This window comes from Wasmannia auropunctata, unplaced genomic scaffold (assembly GCF_000956235.1).
Source record: "Wasmannia auropunctata unplaced genomic scaffold, wasmannia.A_1.0 LD335972.1, whole genome shotgun sequence".
Classification (NCBI taxonomy): Eukaryota; Metazoa; Arthropoda; class Insecta; order Hymenoptera; family Formicidae; genus Wasmannia; species Wasmannia auropunctata.
The window spans coordinates 414,306-432,627 of record NW_012026918.1 but is presented as its reverse complement, the minus strand read 5'-3'; the positions used below and the strand labels follow the sequence as shown (position 1 = coordinate 432,627).

The 18,322-nt window shown below is 43.4% G+C and overlaps 1 protein-coding gene across 1 annotated transcript in view; it reads left to right on the top strand.

Annotated features, from left to right (window-relative positions):
* The window catches only part of LOC105454923 (alpha-mannosidase 2), a 79,623-nt gene extending 62,045 nt beyond the window's left edge, over positions 1–17,578 (top strand). Inside the window, exons 5-6 of the mRNA XM_011697902.1 lie at positions 10,226–10,694; positions 11,093–17,578. Of these exons, the coding sequence (XP_011696204.1) occupies positions 10,226–10,694; positions 11,093–13,238 (2,615 nt within the window). The 3' untranslated portion in view covers positions 13,239–17,578. The remainder of the gene's footprint in view (positions 1–10,225; positions 10,695–11,092) is intronic.
* The last annotated feature ends 744 nt before the right edge of the window (positions 17,579–18,322 follow it).

The window sequence follows — 18,322 nt, the reverse complement described above, 5'->3', positions numbered from 1 at the left end:
TTTCGGGCATTGTTGAAGAAATGAAAAATTCATGTGGCTGTATGAACGTGTTAACAATATCGAATAATGCGCTTTGGAAAAAAAATATGCTCGAAAATACAAAACATCAAGAATTTTTTTGAAAAATCAAGAATTAAAATTTTACAATTAGAAAAAATGTTTTTAAAATTATAAAATCATATATTTAAACAAAACAAGTAATTGCCTCTTTGAGACAGTATAATGATATTCTTTTTTAAACTTGCAAAATATTTCATCTACACGTATAACAGATAGCATTTCTAAAGTTATATAATTATAAATTATTATAAATTATAAAATAAATGTTAATATTTATTTTATATAAATCGCGAAATGGTCGCAAAATTTCCATCGTTAAAGTAAATATTGATAATATTTATTTTAAAATAATTATTTATTTAAAATAATTATTTATAGAAAATTATTTATAATATAAAAATAATGAAAATTACTATAAAAGACTGTGAATACGCCATCGATGAGATTTTCTAATTATATCCAAATGATCGTCTCGTTTTACGAAGCGTCTTTGAACGTTCGGCTCTCGATCGACCGGTGTCACATTAAATCCCAATTCTCGCCTTCTTCTCGTCCAGAAAATTAATCTCCGCGCGCGAGCAGGCGATGGCTTCGAGGAGACACAGCCTACTCCCCGTCTTAAACGGAGCTCTCCCGTTTCCTCGCTCGAGTTTCACGGCGCGCGAACAAAGGAGCGATCTTTTAATAAACGACGACCGAGTATTAAACGTAATCCCGCGATAATATCGAAGCGGAACGGAGCAGCCCTTGGCCGGCCCGTCCCTTTAGACTTGCAGCAGACTCCCTCGCGCCGATCATCGCCGGCGCTCTCCTCCCACCTTTTAGACAGGGAGCTACCGAAGATCCACTGCAAATATCGCGCGGGATAAAAGCGTTTACGGGGCCACGTCGTATCCCGAAGGCTTCATATTTCTCTCCCCGGGCTCGCATTCTCTGTTTCCGCATTCTGTTTCGCTCCGTGCCCCGAGTGTACATATACGTTCGTGTACGTAGGATAGAGTGCCGTAATGTGGGTCTTAGCATCTACACAGAGATGCAGCGAGGAACAGGAGGATGCCGTGCAGCGAGTTCGGTGGCGATCTCCCCGAAGAGGCGCGCGCTCCCCGAGATCGACAAACCGATCGTCACGGGGCGGGGCGGCGAATTGATTTTCATCGCCGACGAAACAACCCTCCTCTCGAATCGCCCTCGGAGAACATTCTTCCAACGGCCACGAAGCCATAGTGCCATGGAACCTCGCCGTGGACCGCCGGCGTTATCGATGTTATTTGCATCGAAATAGCGCGCACGCTAGAGACAGCACGCGCAATATCCGCGCGCGCGCGCGCGCGCGACCGTTTCGCGTTTTCGCGAATTCCGAAAGCCGCCAATTTCCGGAAATCCGCCGGGTGTGAGTCCCCGTTGATCCCGCGATGCATGCGACACGTCACGTCGCGCAGTGGTGCCTGAAGCGCGGTCTGCGGCGATATTTTTCTGCTAATAATTAATATAGGTCCGTGCCTGCGCGGAAAGTACAATTTTGCTGAATCCAGATCTGTGAAAATAATTTTTCTTCAATAATCAAAATAATTTTGTGCCAGAGTCAAAATGATTGCTAGAATATCAAAACGTTTTATAGCAATGCTTATCAGTTTCCAACAAATTATTTTGATGATTAAATAAAAAATTATTTTCAGATTTGTATTTAGCCAAATTTTTAGACCTTTCGACAAAATCGTTCTTTCCGTGTTTAAAGGAAATTGTACCTGGTACAGAAGGGGCAATTTTGCATGATTTTTTTGTCAGTAAAAAAGATCTTTAAATGAGGACATTCTCGCGCGTATAATTTCGAATATGTTTGCGGAGACATCCTGCGTCGGTATGGATATTTTTCTCTCTCACAGGAGGATTCAAAAATTGGAAGTCTCGCCCACCTCTCGGCACCGCTGCGCGCGCGAACGTGGAAGTTATTGCGGCCGCGTCGTGTTGTTATTATTGTGGAACAGCCATTGTTCCACGGGACTGTACAGAATAGTTACGGTTATGGCTCTCGACTAGACTGGAGAGCACTTTGACCGAGAGGGAGCAGCTAGTTACAGGCGTTTTCGTCGCTGGCCGTGCCTCGCCTCGTAACCGCTCGCGGAACGATCGCGAAATTTCCGTCGTTAAAAAGATAGAGCCTTATTCCGCTGCCCCGACGAAGAGGAAATATACGGCAATAAACGCGGCACGCGAAGGCGAGAGCGAGATTGTGTTTCCCTAAACAATGTCTACTTCAGCGAATTTTATATGTTAACTAACACTCGACGCGCAGGGATTTAACGGGGTTTCGTAAGATGTAAGATTTAATTTGGTTAAAGAATTTTTCAAATTGGCCGTATCAGCCTTAGAAAGCAAACGTCTCGAACGTAAACGAACATCTTAAAAATAAACTTAAGGAAGTTGTATTACTTCATTTCGAAGTTGATGTGTCTATACAGTGCAAAGAAACGTCGAAATGTTAATATTTTTTAAAATTATATTTTTGTTGTGCAACATGCAAAACAAATCATCCGAATTAATTCACTGTTATGGTTACGGTTTTGTATCGACAGGTTTTACAATAAAGAAACGGACATAAAAGGTATGGCGTAAAGGAAATTTTACGTAAAAGTTACGTAAAAAACGATCTGAAAAATCGCATACACGAGAATCATTACGTGTAGCATAATGCAGGCGCATTGCATATCGGATTAAAGACTAACTTTCGATGCATAAGTTTGAAGATAACAATACGGGTAGCTTTGCGAAAATATCGGAATAATGTGGCAAGCGAAAGGCTTGGGCAAAAAGGAGGAGGGAAGATCTGAGAACAAAATGATGTGGGCGCGGGTTAAAAGAGAGGGGCGACGATAATAGGCGGAAAATGGGCGGCGTTCGAAGGGAGAGTGATTATCTAAGCGGAAAAAAAAAGCGGAGAGACGTGCGTTACGCGCGGAAAGGAAAACGACGTACGCCTGGAGGATCATAGGATGGAAACGGAGAAAGAGAGAGAAATAGAGACAGAGGGCGAAAAGTAGGCTAACGAGATCCTGCGGTGGTGGAAGACAATGGCACCTCCCGAGCCCCTTCCTCTTGCCTTCGCTTGTTCAACTTTTTTTCCGACGCCTTCTTTGCTCTCGCCGTCCCCTCGGACGGCCGGGGAAGATGAAACAAGGCGCCGAGAAAAGGGGTCGGCCGACTAATTAGATCCTTGCGAGTGTCGATCGCAATTGCAGCGAATCCGTCACAGATGCGAGTGCAGAACGCCGCACGGAAGCGCAAAACGAGCGGATGTTACATAAAAGCTTTGCCGCATTTATGGCTCAAAGGAGTCTAAGCACTTTTAATTTGGGAAGCACGCAGGAATCGTTGAACCCACCTTTTTTTTCTTACTCAATTTTACTTGCTGAATCCGAAAATCTATAATTAAAATTCTAATCAGTATCCGGGAAATATTTTTTTTTATATTTGAAACAGGAAAAACAATGATTTGTTTTATCTCTTTGTGAATCTTTAGTACAAGTATAAAAAGCCACGATTTTAATAAAAATAGACTGAAAGAAATTCGCTGACATGGCTCGACAGAGTGACAAAATAAATTATTGGTTTTTTTTCTGTTTAAAATGTAAATGAAATATTTCCCGGATACTGAGATCATTTTAACTACAATTCTTGGATAAAGCAAATAAAATTGAATAAAAAAAGGTGATGTCAATTATTTCCAAACTGCTCAAAATAACTGCATAAGCTCTTTTTAACTTCGCAATTCCGTTATATGCAACTCGTTTAGAATTCACCTGAATATGAGGCAAAATTCAGAACGGAATCAGCGCGATGAATTTTGATACGTATATTCGGTATGTACATTCAATACATATCTTTAATGCGTAAGTTGTCATGTAGGATAGATCAAATAAATGATGTAAAATAAAAAATTAAAATATAAAAAGGAAAGATCTCAATAATGTATTTATGTAAAAAAAAAAAAAAAAAAACACAGTACGTCTGAGTTCGAAACATTTATAACGATGAGATATCGGAAGGAAGAGCATAGCTTTCTTCCTCCGTTCCTGCCTGGTGCATCCCGGATTGCACTTCTCCTTCCGCTTGATTAAATCCGATCGAGCTATCGAGCGAGATCGGCAGCGACAAGCTTGCCGTCGTGTAAGAGTCGCGTGCAAAACACACACACACACACACACACACACACACACACACACACACACACACAAACCCATATACATATACATATACACAAAGTTACAGCGACGAAGAACTTTTCGAGCCATAAGTATTTCGTTCGAGAATTGCCACTGAGAAGGCCGGCGAGGTCTTATTTCGGAATCGAGAGATCCCGAGAGAGACGCGACCGGTTGCAGTTGCATCGGGAGGGCGCGGGACCGGAGGCTGAAAAAGGAGGAGAGACGAGACAATCCCGCGAGAGTTTGGACGACGCGTTCGATTGCTCTGAACTCTGTTCGAAACACGCTGGTGCCCCCGGAAATTTGAGAGAGAGAGAGAGAGAACTTTGAGCATACAGAGAATGCTTCGGAATAAACCGGAGAACTCGTAATTTTGATATAAGTTACTTCAAACAATTTACAAGCAAATAATTCCCGTGGTGTACATTTAGGTGTAGCTGTTAAAAAGAAAATTTCTTTCGGAAAAAATTAATATGTTGCAGAATTATAATTTATAGTTCGATTGCACCGTTGAATATATAATAATAAAGTAATATACTTATATAATACAGTAAATGTATCACGTTACGTTTTATGACATCTTAAAAAACCGATTTCGCCGGTGATTCGTTCCGATTTATTACGCGTGGCTAATTACACTATTAACGCACGGGCGGGAAATCGACATGATTAAATTCTGCATATATCGATCGCGGCGCTGATTTTACATTCGTTTTTATCAGGTCCGAACCGCAACCGCACGCCGGCATTACGGACGGATCTGCCGCGCGTGGAATTATGCATTCGGCCGCAACTGCATCCCGCAACAAATCGCGGACGTCACGCATGGCGAGCGGATCGGCATAATTTACGAGGGCCGTACGCGAGCGCATCTCATTCCGATCGCACCTGTTCGATCAGAATGGCCGATTGATATACGGCGCCGGCCTGATTCGACGTAAGGACAATGGAGCGATCGTATCATAATGGCGGGGTGTTTGCGATGGAAATCCGTTCCCCATGAATCATAAACACGACAAATTAATTATCCGCCTGTCTGTCTCGTTTCGGATCCGAGAGCATCGCCGTCGCCGTCACTCCCCGCGTGTTGTATCATTGTTCTAATTTAAATAAGTATATTTATTTAAGTTTAGACGCACTGCACGCGCACTTATTGCGGAAGACGTCGATAACTTTGGAAAATCTAAATTAAAAAACGCAAAACTGCCGTAAAATAATAATATCAAGTAAACATAAGTATAATATTACTTATGTTTACTTAATATCATGTTTATTATATTACTTAATTTATATATTTATTATGCTTATTTATCCAATTTATTGCACTTTTAATTCTGCAATCTCATATTTAACATCGTCGATCTTCTACCTGTTCTCTTTTTAAAATACCGCGTCCTTATTTACTTTTTATTATACCTCCATTCTTCCCGTTTCATTCCTTTTACGCTTTTTACGGGTTGAAACTGCGGAACTAAAAACCAATCGTGGCGACTGCAGACGTTCGCAGCAAAGCGGGGGAAATGTTTTCCCACAATCGAGAGAGACCCCGCGTATTCGATAACAGGGAAAACAACGCGACGGTCCAGATGGCCGTGCTGCGATGTCGGTGCTGTGAATCGCAGAGATAAACGCGAGCCATATTCCCTCTCCCGCGGGGCGCTCACCTGTAACGCGCTGGAGGAGCGATAATAACCGGAAGCGCATCGAGACGAGGTCCATTACCGGGGCTCGTGTCTGTCGCAGAATCCCCCGGTCGTTTTCGTTCGCCGATACCGGGCTGCGGTGCTGGAAATTAGCTGTAATTAGCGGGACGCATGGGCTGCTGCAATGCACACGGGATAATTCCGTAAATACCACTTGACAGGGAAATCCGTTAGTTTTCTCGCTTTGCGGCAAACCCGGCGTGTATTTTAAATGTAAATTTCCCGTGTCATGTATAAAAGTGTCTGTCGCACTGTCTATAAAATCCTGACACTGATCAATACGGTATAATTTCGTAGCTCACAATTTCAGAGCATTCACTCTTCTAATATTTCTTTCATAGCAATTTGGATATTAAATTATAAAAACGTATCGCTCTTTATATGTATAAAGCTCGACGTTAAATTATTGTACCACAAAAATAGTCGAAAGTGGAAATGAGGATAGACGAGAAGCTGAAATGACGCGATACCGTTTTAACGGCGCCAAATTATGGATGACAAATCCGATCCAAAATGAGCATGTCGGTATAAATCACCCGGTGCCCAGTCGGAATTGCGGCCTGTCGATGCTAATTAATAGCGATTAATGTGCGCTCGGAGTCCGCGGCGGACCCTCCGCTGGGAAAAGTATAAGGATCGCACCGTATTACCGGCGTAGCGGCTTCGGTGATTAGAACACGGAACGAGAGCAACAAGTGGCGCACGATGTCTCTCATTATCGGCCAGTTATGGATAGACTCGTCTCTTCTTTGTTTTATGGAGCGTTTGAAAATTTCACGGCGGCTTATCGGCGCGATACGTCCGATCCGACTATTAATAATCGACGACAGACACAACGAGTGTGCGAAGGCCTTGCATTATTCACGCCGCTCTACCGCGTCGCAGTTCTTCTCCGGCAATTGCACTAGATTGGAATCGCGTATCTAGATATTTCACGACCCAATCTACGTCAGGGGGCCTGAAAATAGAAGCATTAAAATGTCCCGAAAGTTTCGAAAAAAGAGGATGCTCTATATATTTTTTTTATTTTTATTTTTATGATTAATGAGAAATATGTAGATATACGCATTCTTTCTCATTTTCATTTCGTTCGTTAATCCGGCGGGAATGAAAAAACTTGCGAAAGAATTTAATAAAAAAATAAAAAAATAAAAAAATACTACTTCCCTCGAGCGTCTCGCGATAAAGTCGACATTTGAAATTCCACGTGAATCAAGTTGGGAGCCAAAAAATTAGCACGTTGATTTACTCCGTGCAGCATATACCCCCCGTATCTCACGTGGCATCTCGACATGCTGCACTTTCCCACTTGCACGTTCCATCTCGGAGCACCGGAACGTGACCGTAGCTCTTTTTCGTAACTTCTTCTTCATTTCTTTCTCTCTTTTCGTTCGCAGGAAACTTCGAACGTGCGCAGTCGAAAAAAATGTCTTAATAATACACCTCCGTTTATTTTCTGAAATTTCATACGCTACTACTACTACGTATTGTCTAACTTGCGCTTGTATTTGCGATTATATTTCTCCATCGTGATGATTTTGGCAAGCTTCGAGAGAGAGAGAGAGAGAGAGAGAGATTTATCAAAATGCTACATTAATAAAATCTTCCTTTTACTCGAGACTCGCAAACATTGGCCCCACCTATTTTGCGGGAAACACCTACTTGTTTTCTAAAATAGGCGAGGTCACATAACTTCGGTTCTCTTATGGTAGAAAGTATAATCCCCCCTCGATTATCCCCCGGCTCGGATCTCGCGGGAATGCAGCGGAATTCACACGTGAAAGAGACGCAATCTTTCTGGAAGGGGTTGCAACGCGTTGTAACCCGCGATAATTCCGTTAATGCACACATGTCGTGCAGCCCTAACGAGTTATAATCAGTCGAGCACCGGCTGAGTACAGTTTAATGGTTTATTCCCCGCATTAGGCACCCTTCTAGTCCCTCTTTCCCACCTTGGCTTCTATCTGCGTCCTCTCCTCTCAGCTCTCTCCCATGTCTCTCCATCTCCCTTCCATCTCTCTCTCTCTCTCTCTCTCTCTCTCTCTCTCTCTGTCTGTCCGGACTTCCACAATAATGCGAGCTCCATCGGCGGGATAGTACGACGAGAACGCGCAATTTGCGGCCGAGCTCTGGCTTTCTCGAATAATTGATGCAATTTCCGGGTTGCGAGCGAGCTGCGAATGACCCCGAGAATTTGGATTTTAGGTAGATTCACGAGATGTTCACGTCACAAAGTGAACATTAATTTCCGCATTACCTCCCTCTCCCCGCGAACGATATTAAATCGCGAACTGGATGGATTTTTCTAAGTAACCAGATTTCCGATACACATGTATGATCGTTGAACAATTGCTAATTTTCGGAAGATCTCATTCGAATCCAATTTCACACGAGTCTGCAAGATCGTCAATTAATCAATTTCGGCCAAACGTTCAACGTCCAAGAGAAACCAAGAGAATTAAATCATTGATAACTTTATAAGAAAGACTACAGAGTAACAGTCGTGCTTTAGAGAACGTTGGTATTTTAAGAAAACGTTTCTTCATGAGAGCAGATGAATATCTATAAGGTGTAATAAAATACGCGTATCACATGTAATAAGATATGCGACATACATCATGTAGGGAAGGAGTTTTGTTCAAGTGACATAATCCGCTTGATTTACACAGACGGCATATCCTTCGCGTGCCTCGCGGATATCATTTATATCGTACTCGCCCGCCCGTAACAATCATTCGCGAGATTATGCTAAAAACACCAGTCCACCGAATGATAGTTAACACTGATAGCGTACACGACACCCCGAGCTTGTCACAGCAAGACGGCAAAGGAAGAGAGAGTAGGATATACCTCTGTTTTTCTATACATATACCCTCTATCGCCCAACTACCGCTGACTTTTCGCGGGCTAATTCCATTAGCCGTTCCCGCCGACGAGCCTATCCGCGTCCTCCGCTCGCGCGTTCCTGCGGGATTAATTTCGCGGCTTCGTTCGCCAGCCACGCCGTAAGTTTCCGCGATCGTCTGATCCTGCATCCGGGCTGCATGATCGACGACCCCTCGTCCCCCAACCGCGACGGCGGCGCGTCGCTAACTTTTTCGACGCGACGAGCCCGATGTTTCCCCATCCGCTATCCCTTTAATCGCGTTTACCCCTAATTCTCTTTATTCGATCAACTCCGGCTTACTCTGACTGCTTCGCTTTAACTCTGGAGACACCTGCTTATTATATTCTACATCGTTTCTGCGCAATTGACTTATAAAATCATTAATTAAAGATAATGTTGAACAAAAGACAACACGAGTTATAAATAGTGCAAATAATTGAAAACTATGAGGCTAACAGAATCAAGTGTTGATAACAATAAACACATATATTTTGCTAAATATGGAGGATTTTATGCGTAGACGTAATAAGTATTAAGTATAATTATGAGTACTTAGTGCTTATTACATCTATAATTTTCCGATGATTTCAGCGATACATACTTTATAGACTGACTTCATTATGTTGTTCATATGTTTAATATTGGTGCACGGGCAGTAAATTTACGTTTTCGGTGCGCGTTCATCATAGCTCGAAGAATTGGAATATTCAGGACACGGAAACAGCGGATTAATCCGCATTATGAATATTTGATCGCATCGCGCAGAACGCGGCAGGATGAACTTTAAAAGGCTCTCCCCGATGCAAATTAATGCATGCCGTAAAAAAGGCTGGCAGACGCGGCTTTTACGATACGCGATCCATAATTAAGTTGTAGATTAGTTTTAGCAGATTAAACGAAAATAAACTGAAGCCGTACGCGAGTTTATATCGAATCCCGTTATAGCGAAAACTAAAATTTCTACTTTAAATGACAAGAAATATATAAATAGTTGAATTTAATAGTCATATTAAAATAATTTAAAAAAATATCTAATTTAATGCCTGAAGATTCATGATTTTACATGTGTCATTTGAAAATGATTAAGACGACTCTAGCAACGAATTTAATATCTTAATAATCTTCTCTTTATTTTATCTAAATTGCAATCTTGTGTTACAAGAAGCCAATATTCTTACTGGATGCTTCTTCGCAAATATTCCAAAAAGTTAAAATATTTTAATATCGACAAGAAAATAAATTATTAACTAATAATTAATAATTAATGATTAAAATAGTCGTGCTTAAATTATTAATTTCTTTTATCATACTTTTCAAACATACTTTGCTTTACGAGCTGTAAAAAAAAAGCTTCTTTTCCCTTCAAACTTCAGGTCACCAGTGGCTGAAAACGAATCTCGACGTGGTACCCGAGTCGGGCTGGTCCGTGGACCCGTTCGGCCACGGCGGCACCATACCCTACTTCCTCAAAGCCTCGGGCGCCACCGGCACGGTGATCCAGAGGATACACTACGCGTGGAAGCAGTGGTTCGCCAAGAAGCAGTACGGTGACTTCGTCTGGCGGCAGCCGTGGGACCGCGACGGCGCCGCCGACATGCTCACCCACAATCAGCCGTTCGACATATACAACATCAAGCACTCGTGCGGTCCGCATCCGCACGTCTGCCTCAACTTTGACTTCCGCAAGATACGCGGCGAGTACACCGAGTACTCGGTCCGCGCCGTCGAGATCACGCCCAACAACGTCAAGCAGATGGCCGAGCTGTTGCTGGAGCAATACGCGAGAACCGGCTCCTTGTTCACTCACAACGTCGTGCTGATGCCGCTCGGCGACGACTTTAGGTGCGCGTAACTTCTTTTCGAAAAAGAGACCTTCTTCGGTTTTTTTTTCACTATATTTGCGTTTACAATTTTTTATAAACGCTTCTTCTATTTTATATTTATTTTGTAACGCTGTTATTTCGGAAAAGTTGCACATGTTATTTAACAAAGTTTTTTCTTTACTTTTTAAATTTGTAAAATAATTAACGTATACAATTTAATTATAATTTGGAAAATCAATGTCACAAATTTTTATTTTATACTTCAACTGGAATATATAATTAGTTGTTTTCATGAAACATGATATATATTGCCCTTTACAAAACGCATACATTTATATGTATATATGTGTATGAAGAAAAAATTAAATACTTTTAATTAATGAAACGTCACGTTTCCCGTTGTTGTTTACATTTCAGATACGACCACGCGATCGAGTGGGATCAACAGTATACCAACTACAAAATTTTAATGGACTACATAAACAGCCGAAAAGACGAGTACAATGCCGAGGTGGTGTTCGGCACGCCGAAGGATTACTTCCGCGAGATACAAAAGCGCGTGGGCAAGTTCCCGTCGTTGACGGGCGACTTCTTCGTGTACTCGGATATCTTCAGTGAGGGCAGACCGGCCTACTGGAGCGGCTACTTCACCACCAGGCCGTACATGAAGATCCTCGACCGCGAGCTCGAGGCGAATCTCAGATCCGCCGAGATCCTCTACACGATCACGCTGAATCTCGCCAAGCAGTCCGGCAAGGATATAAAACTTTACGAGACGTACTTCGAGAAGCTGGTGAAGGCGAGACGTAATCTGGGCCTGTTCCAGCATCACGACGCGATCACCGGCACCTCGAAGTCCTTCGTCATGAAGGATTACGCGCTGAAACTTTTCGAGTCGATCTCGGACACGACGAGCCTGCAGAGCTTCGCCATTCAGTCTCTCGCGGCGACCGTCAACGGCAAGTCGAATTCCGTTTACGTGCTGGCCGAGTCGGACAGGGACAGCTACGAGAAGCTGCCGAAGAAGATACCGATCGGCGTGAACGGCCGCGAGACCAGAAAGATCGTTCTGTTCAATCCACTGGCGCAGCCCAGGCAGGAGGTGATCAGTCTCAAGGTCACGTCGTACAAAGTCAAAGTCCTGGACCCGCAGAGGAACCCTATACCCTACCAAATTGCGCCGGTGATGAACGCCACGAGCATCACGCACGACGTGTACGTGCTGCTCTTCGTGGCCGAGCTGAAACCGCTGTCGATCGCCACGTATCACCTGCTGCAGGTCGACAAAGTGCCGGCGGAGGCCATCTCGACGGTGTACTGCAGCCGTTGCGGCAAGGACAACGTCTTTCCCATCAAGCCTATGCAGGTGGGTGACGTGCAGCTCGAGAATCAGCGGATGAAGCTGCTCTTCGACGGGCAGACGGGCTTCCTGAAGCGCGTGACGAAGAAATCCACCGGCAAGATCATGCAGTGCGCCGTACAGTTCGCCGCGTATCCCTCGGCGCAGTTCCACAGCGGCGCCTACCTCTTCATGCCCGATCCGAATCTCCGCGACACCGACAAGGACGTCCTGGAGGCGTACACGCCGCACCAGAAGATCTACATCGTCAGCGGTAGCCTGAGCTCCCGCCTCACCGTCGAATACGGCAAGTTACTGACGCACCACGTGGCCATCTACCATCGCGACGGCGGCCTCGGCGAGGCCATCTACCTGCGCAACATCGTGGACTTCGAGACGCCGCCGAAGAACCGCGAGACGGAGATGTTCATGCGCCTGCAGACCGACATCTCGAACGGCGATCCGCCCGAGTTCTACACCGATCTGAACGGCCATCAGATGATCAAGCGCACCAAGATCGAGCGCATCGGCATCGAGGGCAATTACTTCCCCATCACGACCATGGCCTACATCGAGGACTCGAATCACCGGCTAACACTCCTGGTGAACCACTGCCAGGGCGCGGCCAGCTATCAGCCCGGCTGGCTGGAGGTGATGCTGGATCGCCGAACCCTGTACGACGATTCGCGGGGCATGGGCGAGGGTCTGTTGGACAATCGACGGACCGTCATCAAGCACTGGCTACTGCTCGAAGATATCAGCGGCGAGAAGGACAGATACTCGAGGCCGTCGCTGTTCGCCAATCACCTGAGCAACACCCTCAACTACCCGGTGAACATCTTCGTGGTGGACGGCAGCGAGCAGGAGGTCACGATGGCGCCGGAGGTCCGACTGCTGAGTCAGAGCTTCCCGTGCGACCTTCACCTGCTCAACCTACGCACCAATCACGATCAGAAGCTGCCACACTTTCCGGTGAACAGCGCGCTAATGGTGCTGCACCGACAGGGCTACAGCTGCTCCGTGGGCATCGACGTGCCGCTGAAGCACTGCCCGCTCACGGAGAGACTCGCCCAGGGCACGGCGTTCTACAAGCTCGACAGGGTCAACGTCACGAGGACGTCGTTGACCGGCACGAGGTCGGGCGCCCGCCTGAAGGACGGTTTCCAGGAGATCGGTCTGCAACCGATGCAGGTCGAGACGTACAACGTGAACTTCGTGCAATGATCATAAGCCATAAGGCCGATCGGCCTTCGATCGATCTTCGGCGCGGCGTTGATCGGTTAGCAAAATTCCGAGAGAGAGTACACAGGCGTCTTGCCCCCTTCCAAAACGACACTGCCGTATATTAATCGTGTTGAATACTACCTCTTTGACTCCTTTGCGTGTAAACGCGGTTCACCGGTTGTTAGCGATGAAGAACGGAACGTTGCGGAAGCGATATGGAAGCGAAGGTAATCAATAATTTCTCATGGGATGACGTGGGACGGAAAAAAATGACAAATAACGTTGATCACTCCGGGACAATTGAAATAATAACAATTGACTCGTGCAGGTTAAAATAAATTCTTTCCCGTTAGAAAAGATTTCTAAAATTTTTTTAGTCAATTTTTTATTCATTTCACAGGCGTGTAGAGGAGTCATTTTTACCTAATTTCTTTTGACGCTGATCTTGACAAGGTACTCCATTGACCTAGAAATCATGTTCTCGTACCGTTTTCTTTTCCCTTATAATACAATTTCTTTCACTAACTTTATATTTGGAGAAAAAAAGTTTCCTGACGGATTAAAGATTTATAAATTTCCCTGTAAATTATTGAAGTAAGCAAATCATTAATGTATAAGAACTTTCCACGCCACTTCTCGAGTTTTAGCTGAAATTTCGCGAGACGACGCTTTACGTCGTCGGAATTTTACGAGAAATTTTAAGGAACGGCAAATGTGTACGAAGAGAGTATGCGTGTAAATACTTCGATCGATCGCAACACAGTTAATTGCTAATCATGATAAACGTGCATGCGCCCATTGTACATATTGTTTCTGTACGACGTATCTCTTGCGTTTTATTATTGAACGAGAAATGTCGAGAGGGAGAGGGAAGGGAAGAGGCGAGAGAAAATGTATACATGCAGATTATATAAATACATTAGCAATTTACTCCAAACAGAGTCTGAGATATCTAATTAATATACGTATGTTCGCTGGAACGAGATACTTGGGATCAGATTTATCTCGCGACCTAATTTGAAATTATAAATATTCATTTAAACTTCAAATAATTCTTCCATAATTTAATACCTTTATCGCTGGACTTCAATATATTTCTTAAGGTTTTAGATTTCGGATTTTTCAACTTTAAATCTCTTTATTATTAACTTTCTGTCGTATAAAAATTCTTATTTCAAAATTTTCTTATTAGATGTTCCGAATAGTTTTGAGGGAATACTTTTTTTGTAAAAATGATTGATTTACCAACATTTAATGCTTCAGCTAATTCTTCAAAATATCTATAGTACATTTGTAGCTACAGCCATCTATATAGTGAACCCTCAAAACTAACCGGAACTAATACTTAATTTCTAAGATGTTTATCATTGTTTTCTTCGAATATATATGATGGAAATGGAAATTAGGAGTTTTTGTCTTTCTCTACATTTCTTCACGAGTGTAGATCTTTTTTTTTTTTTTTAAACAAAACGTGATTTCACGAGAGACATAAAAGGGGCCAGTGAAAGAGAGTCAGGCCTATACAGAGAACAAAAGAATTAAAATTTCATATAGTGACTTTTATCTGTTCGTACGGCGTTGTCTCTTTCCATGGACAAACAGACTGACAGCTGACAGACAGAAATTTCTTTTATCAAGCGTATAGAGGTATATATGTACATATTGTATCGTATATGTATATATTACATATCAGATCGTAACTTGCCCTAGGTGATTAACCGTAGACGACCTTTGTGATAGAGCGAAACGATGTAAAGAAAAAAATCTGATACATCTATTTTCGTATGTCAGATATTTTGCTATCGACCCCTCCCTCTCTCCCTCACCGCGAGTGTCGACGAGTAGAAAAAAAAGTGTCTTCTTGGTGGACGAGGGGGGACGCGATTGTCCGGGGGACATTCTCTCCGCAGTATCGTTTTACGCAATCCGGAAAATGTAGTAAAGTGTAATACGTGTGAAATAAACTTGCGTGCCGAGACGACGAGAACGTTATCTCTCGGAGATAACGCTGGACGAGCGAGATGTGTAATTTACACCGAATTGTAAATAATTAAATTAATTGGAACGAATTCTCGTATAACTGACGATCGTCACGATAGACGCGGAGTATGTCCCTTTCCTTTTTCTCAACTTCCCCGCGAGACGTTCTATCGAATGCGCCACGACGTGATAATCTGTCAAATTGGTAAAACGAAGTACTTCCGAGGTGTTCTTTATTACGATTACGAGTGAATGATAATACTATTGAGACTCGCGAATGATAAATGTCGCAGAGGGACTTTGCGATGCGTATCGCCGCGTGGCCGTTTCCAGCGATCTTCCACTTCCATGGAGAATCTCGAAGTGTCCCTTTTTTGCGGCCTGTACCGTCGGTCCGATTTGTACATATTAGATTAATTAACGGAAAGTCGTGCAGCTTCCGCGCGCGAGTGGACCGTCGCATTTCTCCGGCGCGAGAAATAAGGAAGAGGAGCGGGGGCAAAAATTAAATTCTTCGAGGGTGCAAGGGAATAGTGTAAAATATGGCCGCTGCTTTTGCGTAAGAAAAAAAAAACGGCGAGCAAAACGTTCGCCGCTTCTCCGCATGCGGACTCGTAATTATTACGAGGTAGCGTTTTTTTAATTCACGCGAACGATATACATTATCTACGTAAATTTTCTTATTTAAGACCGTGTTCATAAATATGGTGCGAATTCGTGTAAACTTCCTGGTGGTTTTATAACCCTACGTTATCTCTTAGATATTTTATCGCGCTCGTGTAAAACTTCTGCTGACGCAGTTTTAATTCATAAAACATCAGACTGTAGAATTTATATCATTTTACGATGAATTGATTCAGTTAATTACAATTAATCGACATGTTTTACTGTTTTATCATGCTGTCGCTAAGAGAACATAACATATTGCGACTAATTGCTTTTTCTTTTTAGCGACACTTTATTTGTCGCGCTAAATATTACATTATCATTGAAAATAATCCGTTTTCGATCGTTGTCGGTGTTGTCAAATCGTTGTCGCCGTTTGATTTCAGTCGTAAATCCTCTATTTTCGGACGCGAATTATTTCGTAACGCGTATCGATTCGGTGAAAGAAATTCAGTGTCGAACGAAAACACGCCGACTTTGCGTTTACAGAGTTGAAAAAGTCAATCGGCGGCGCGGCATCGGGAACGTCCGTCACGATATATACCGCCGACTTGATGTCGGATAATTAAGCTTCGTAAGCGTCGGGTTATTAAAATTTTTTTCGATAGACTTACGGGCTCCGATAAATTTCACGGTTCTCGGGCCGCGCGAACGTTTATACGGGTTTAACGATGTTGTGTATAAATAGAGGATCGTCGATGAAATCGTTAAACCGATAGATCGTAAAGAGTAATGGAAAAATAAAGGAAACGGGCGGATCGGTGCGCGCGCGGGTAGGGTGTAGCGAGTTATCGCCTTCGTGCTGTTGTCACTTTTAATCATCACCGTGGCGAACATTATCGCGTTCGATCCCTGGTAAAAAGATTCGCAAAAATAAATTTATCCACTTATATAGTATATATATATTATATATCGGTGCTTGTTATATATCCGTCCTTGTTTCGATATAATAATCCAAATTAATCTCTTAATTCCGTTTTTCGGACAGATTCAAGCCTCCGGCGTTTAATCGGGCGAATTAATAAAACGGTATTATCTTATTTGAGATTACTTTATCTCCGCCTGATGTCACTCATTTCGATATTATTTCATTATGCCGCACTAACGACACTGCCCACGATAACATATCGTCCGCTCCGTTTAAAGCTATGATAAACGTAACGAATCAAAAACAAGAGCCTCGAGCAAGTGAAATCTCACCGTGGACGGTTCTGTACGTGATACCGAACTTCGAGCCTTTTCGTTACGCGAGTATTTTCCACATACGCGAAAATTGTAATCAAAAAATGTTTAAGAGGCACCGTCAGAGACACCGCTACGCCGAGATTTCTGCAAATGTCGACGAAAAATGCCCGAAACTGCCGACGGCGACGAAAGTCGTTCGGCGCCACACAATGACTGTCCCTGTAACGATATTGTAACATACTGTATGTTTTGTGCCGTCGTTAGCGAGAAAGAAGTGTTCTATATCACAAAGAATAAAGTTATATATTGCATGTTCACACACAAACACACACACGCAACACATACACGGATAACCGATGTCGCTCGAACGATTCGCAAAGGGCAAGCGGCCGTTTGGAATCGCACGAGCGCGGGACGCGCGAATGGCGATGATAACATACGATATTCCTTATGTTACAATGTAATATTATATTTATTAAATAAAACTAGTAACTGACGTATTTTGATCAGCCGCGTTGTTCTCTATGCCGAGTGGCCCTCCTTCGATAAAACCCGCGCGAAAATAATGCAGGCTGTTGAAAGACTTCTAGTTAAATCTAATCTTTTCTGTACGCTGTCATGTTTTTTTTTTCCATAGCTGAAATGAGGCACTTAATTATTATTTTTCTTCAAATGCAGATATTACATAAAGTTTCTGCAAAAAAATGTTATCCTTTTTTGCGCATATCGGTATATACGATGTTTAATAAGAATGTCTATAATTTTGCAGGAACGTCATGCAATGAATATGCAACGAATACTTGTGTTTCCTTCATTAATTCGTGCAGATATGTAAATTAGCCGATAAACGAACGCGAATGCATGAACATCGGCCGCGGTGTTCCTTTTTCTCCTTGCGTTCCTTTACCACAGGGTATTGATAAACTGGCGAAATATATAATCGCGAAACCGGTGGGAGCATCTGGACTAAACGTTAATCGATAACCGGGGTTTCTGGGGGGCATAACTCTCATTAATGGCGATTATGCGATATCGTCCTCCGTGACGATAAGTGCCTCGTTTCCCGTGCCGCGGCTGTCGCCGTGCCGATGCTGACCGTGTAATTGAATTCACAGTAAGACGATCGAGGACCGCCTGCAGAATCGCGGAATCAAGAAAATTGCGAGCAAGCTCCCATCGCGCGAAGCAGGCTAATTTACATATTCCACCCTCGACGACACTTAGGTCGCCCCCCCCCACCCCCTCCTCAGTCG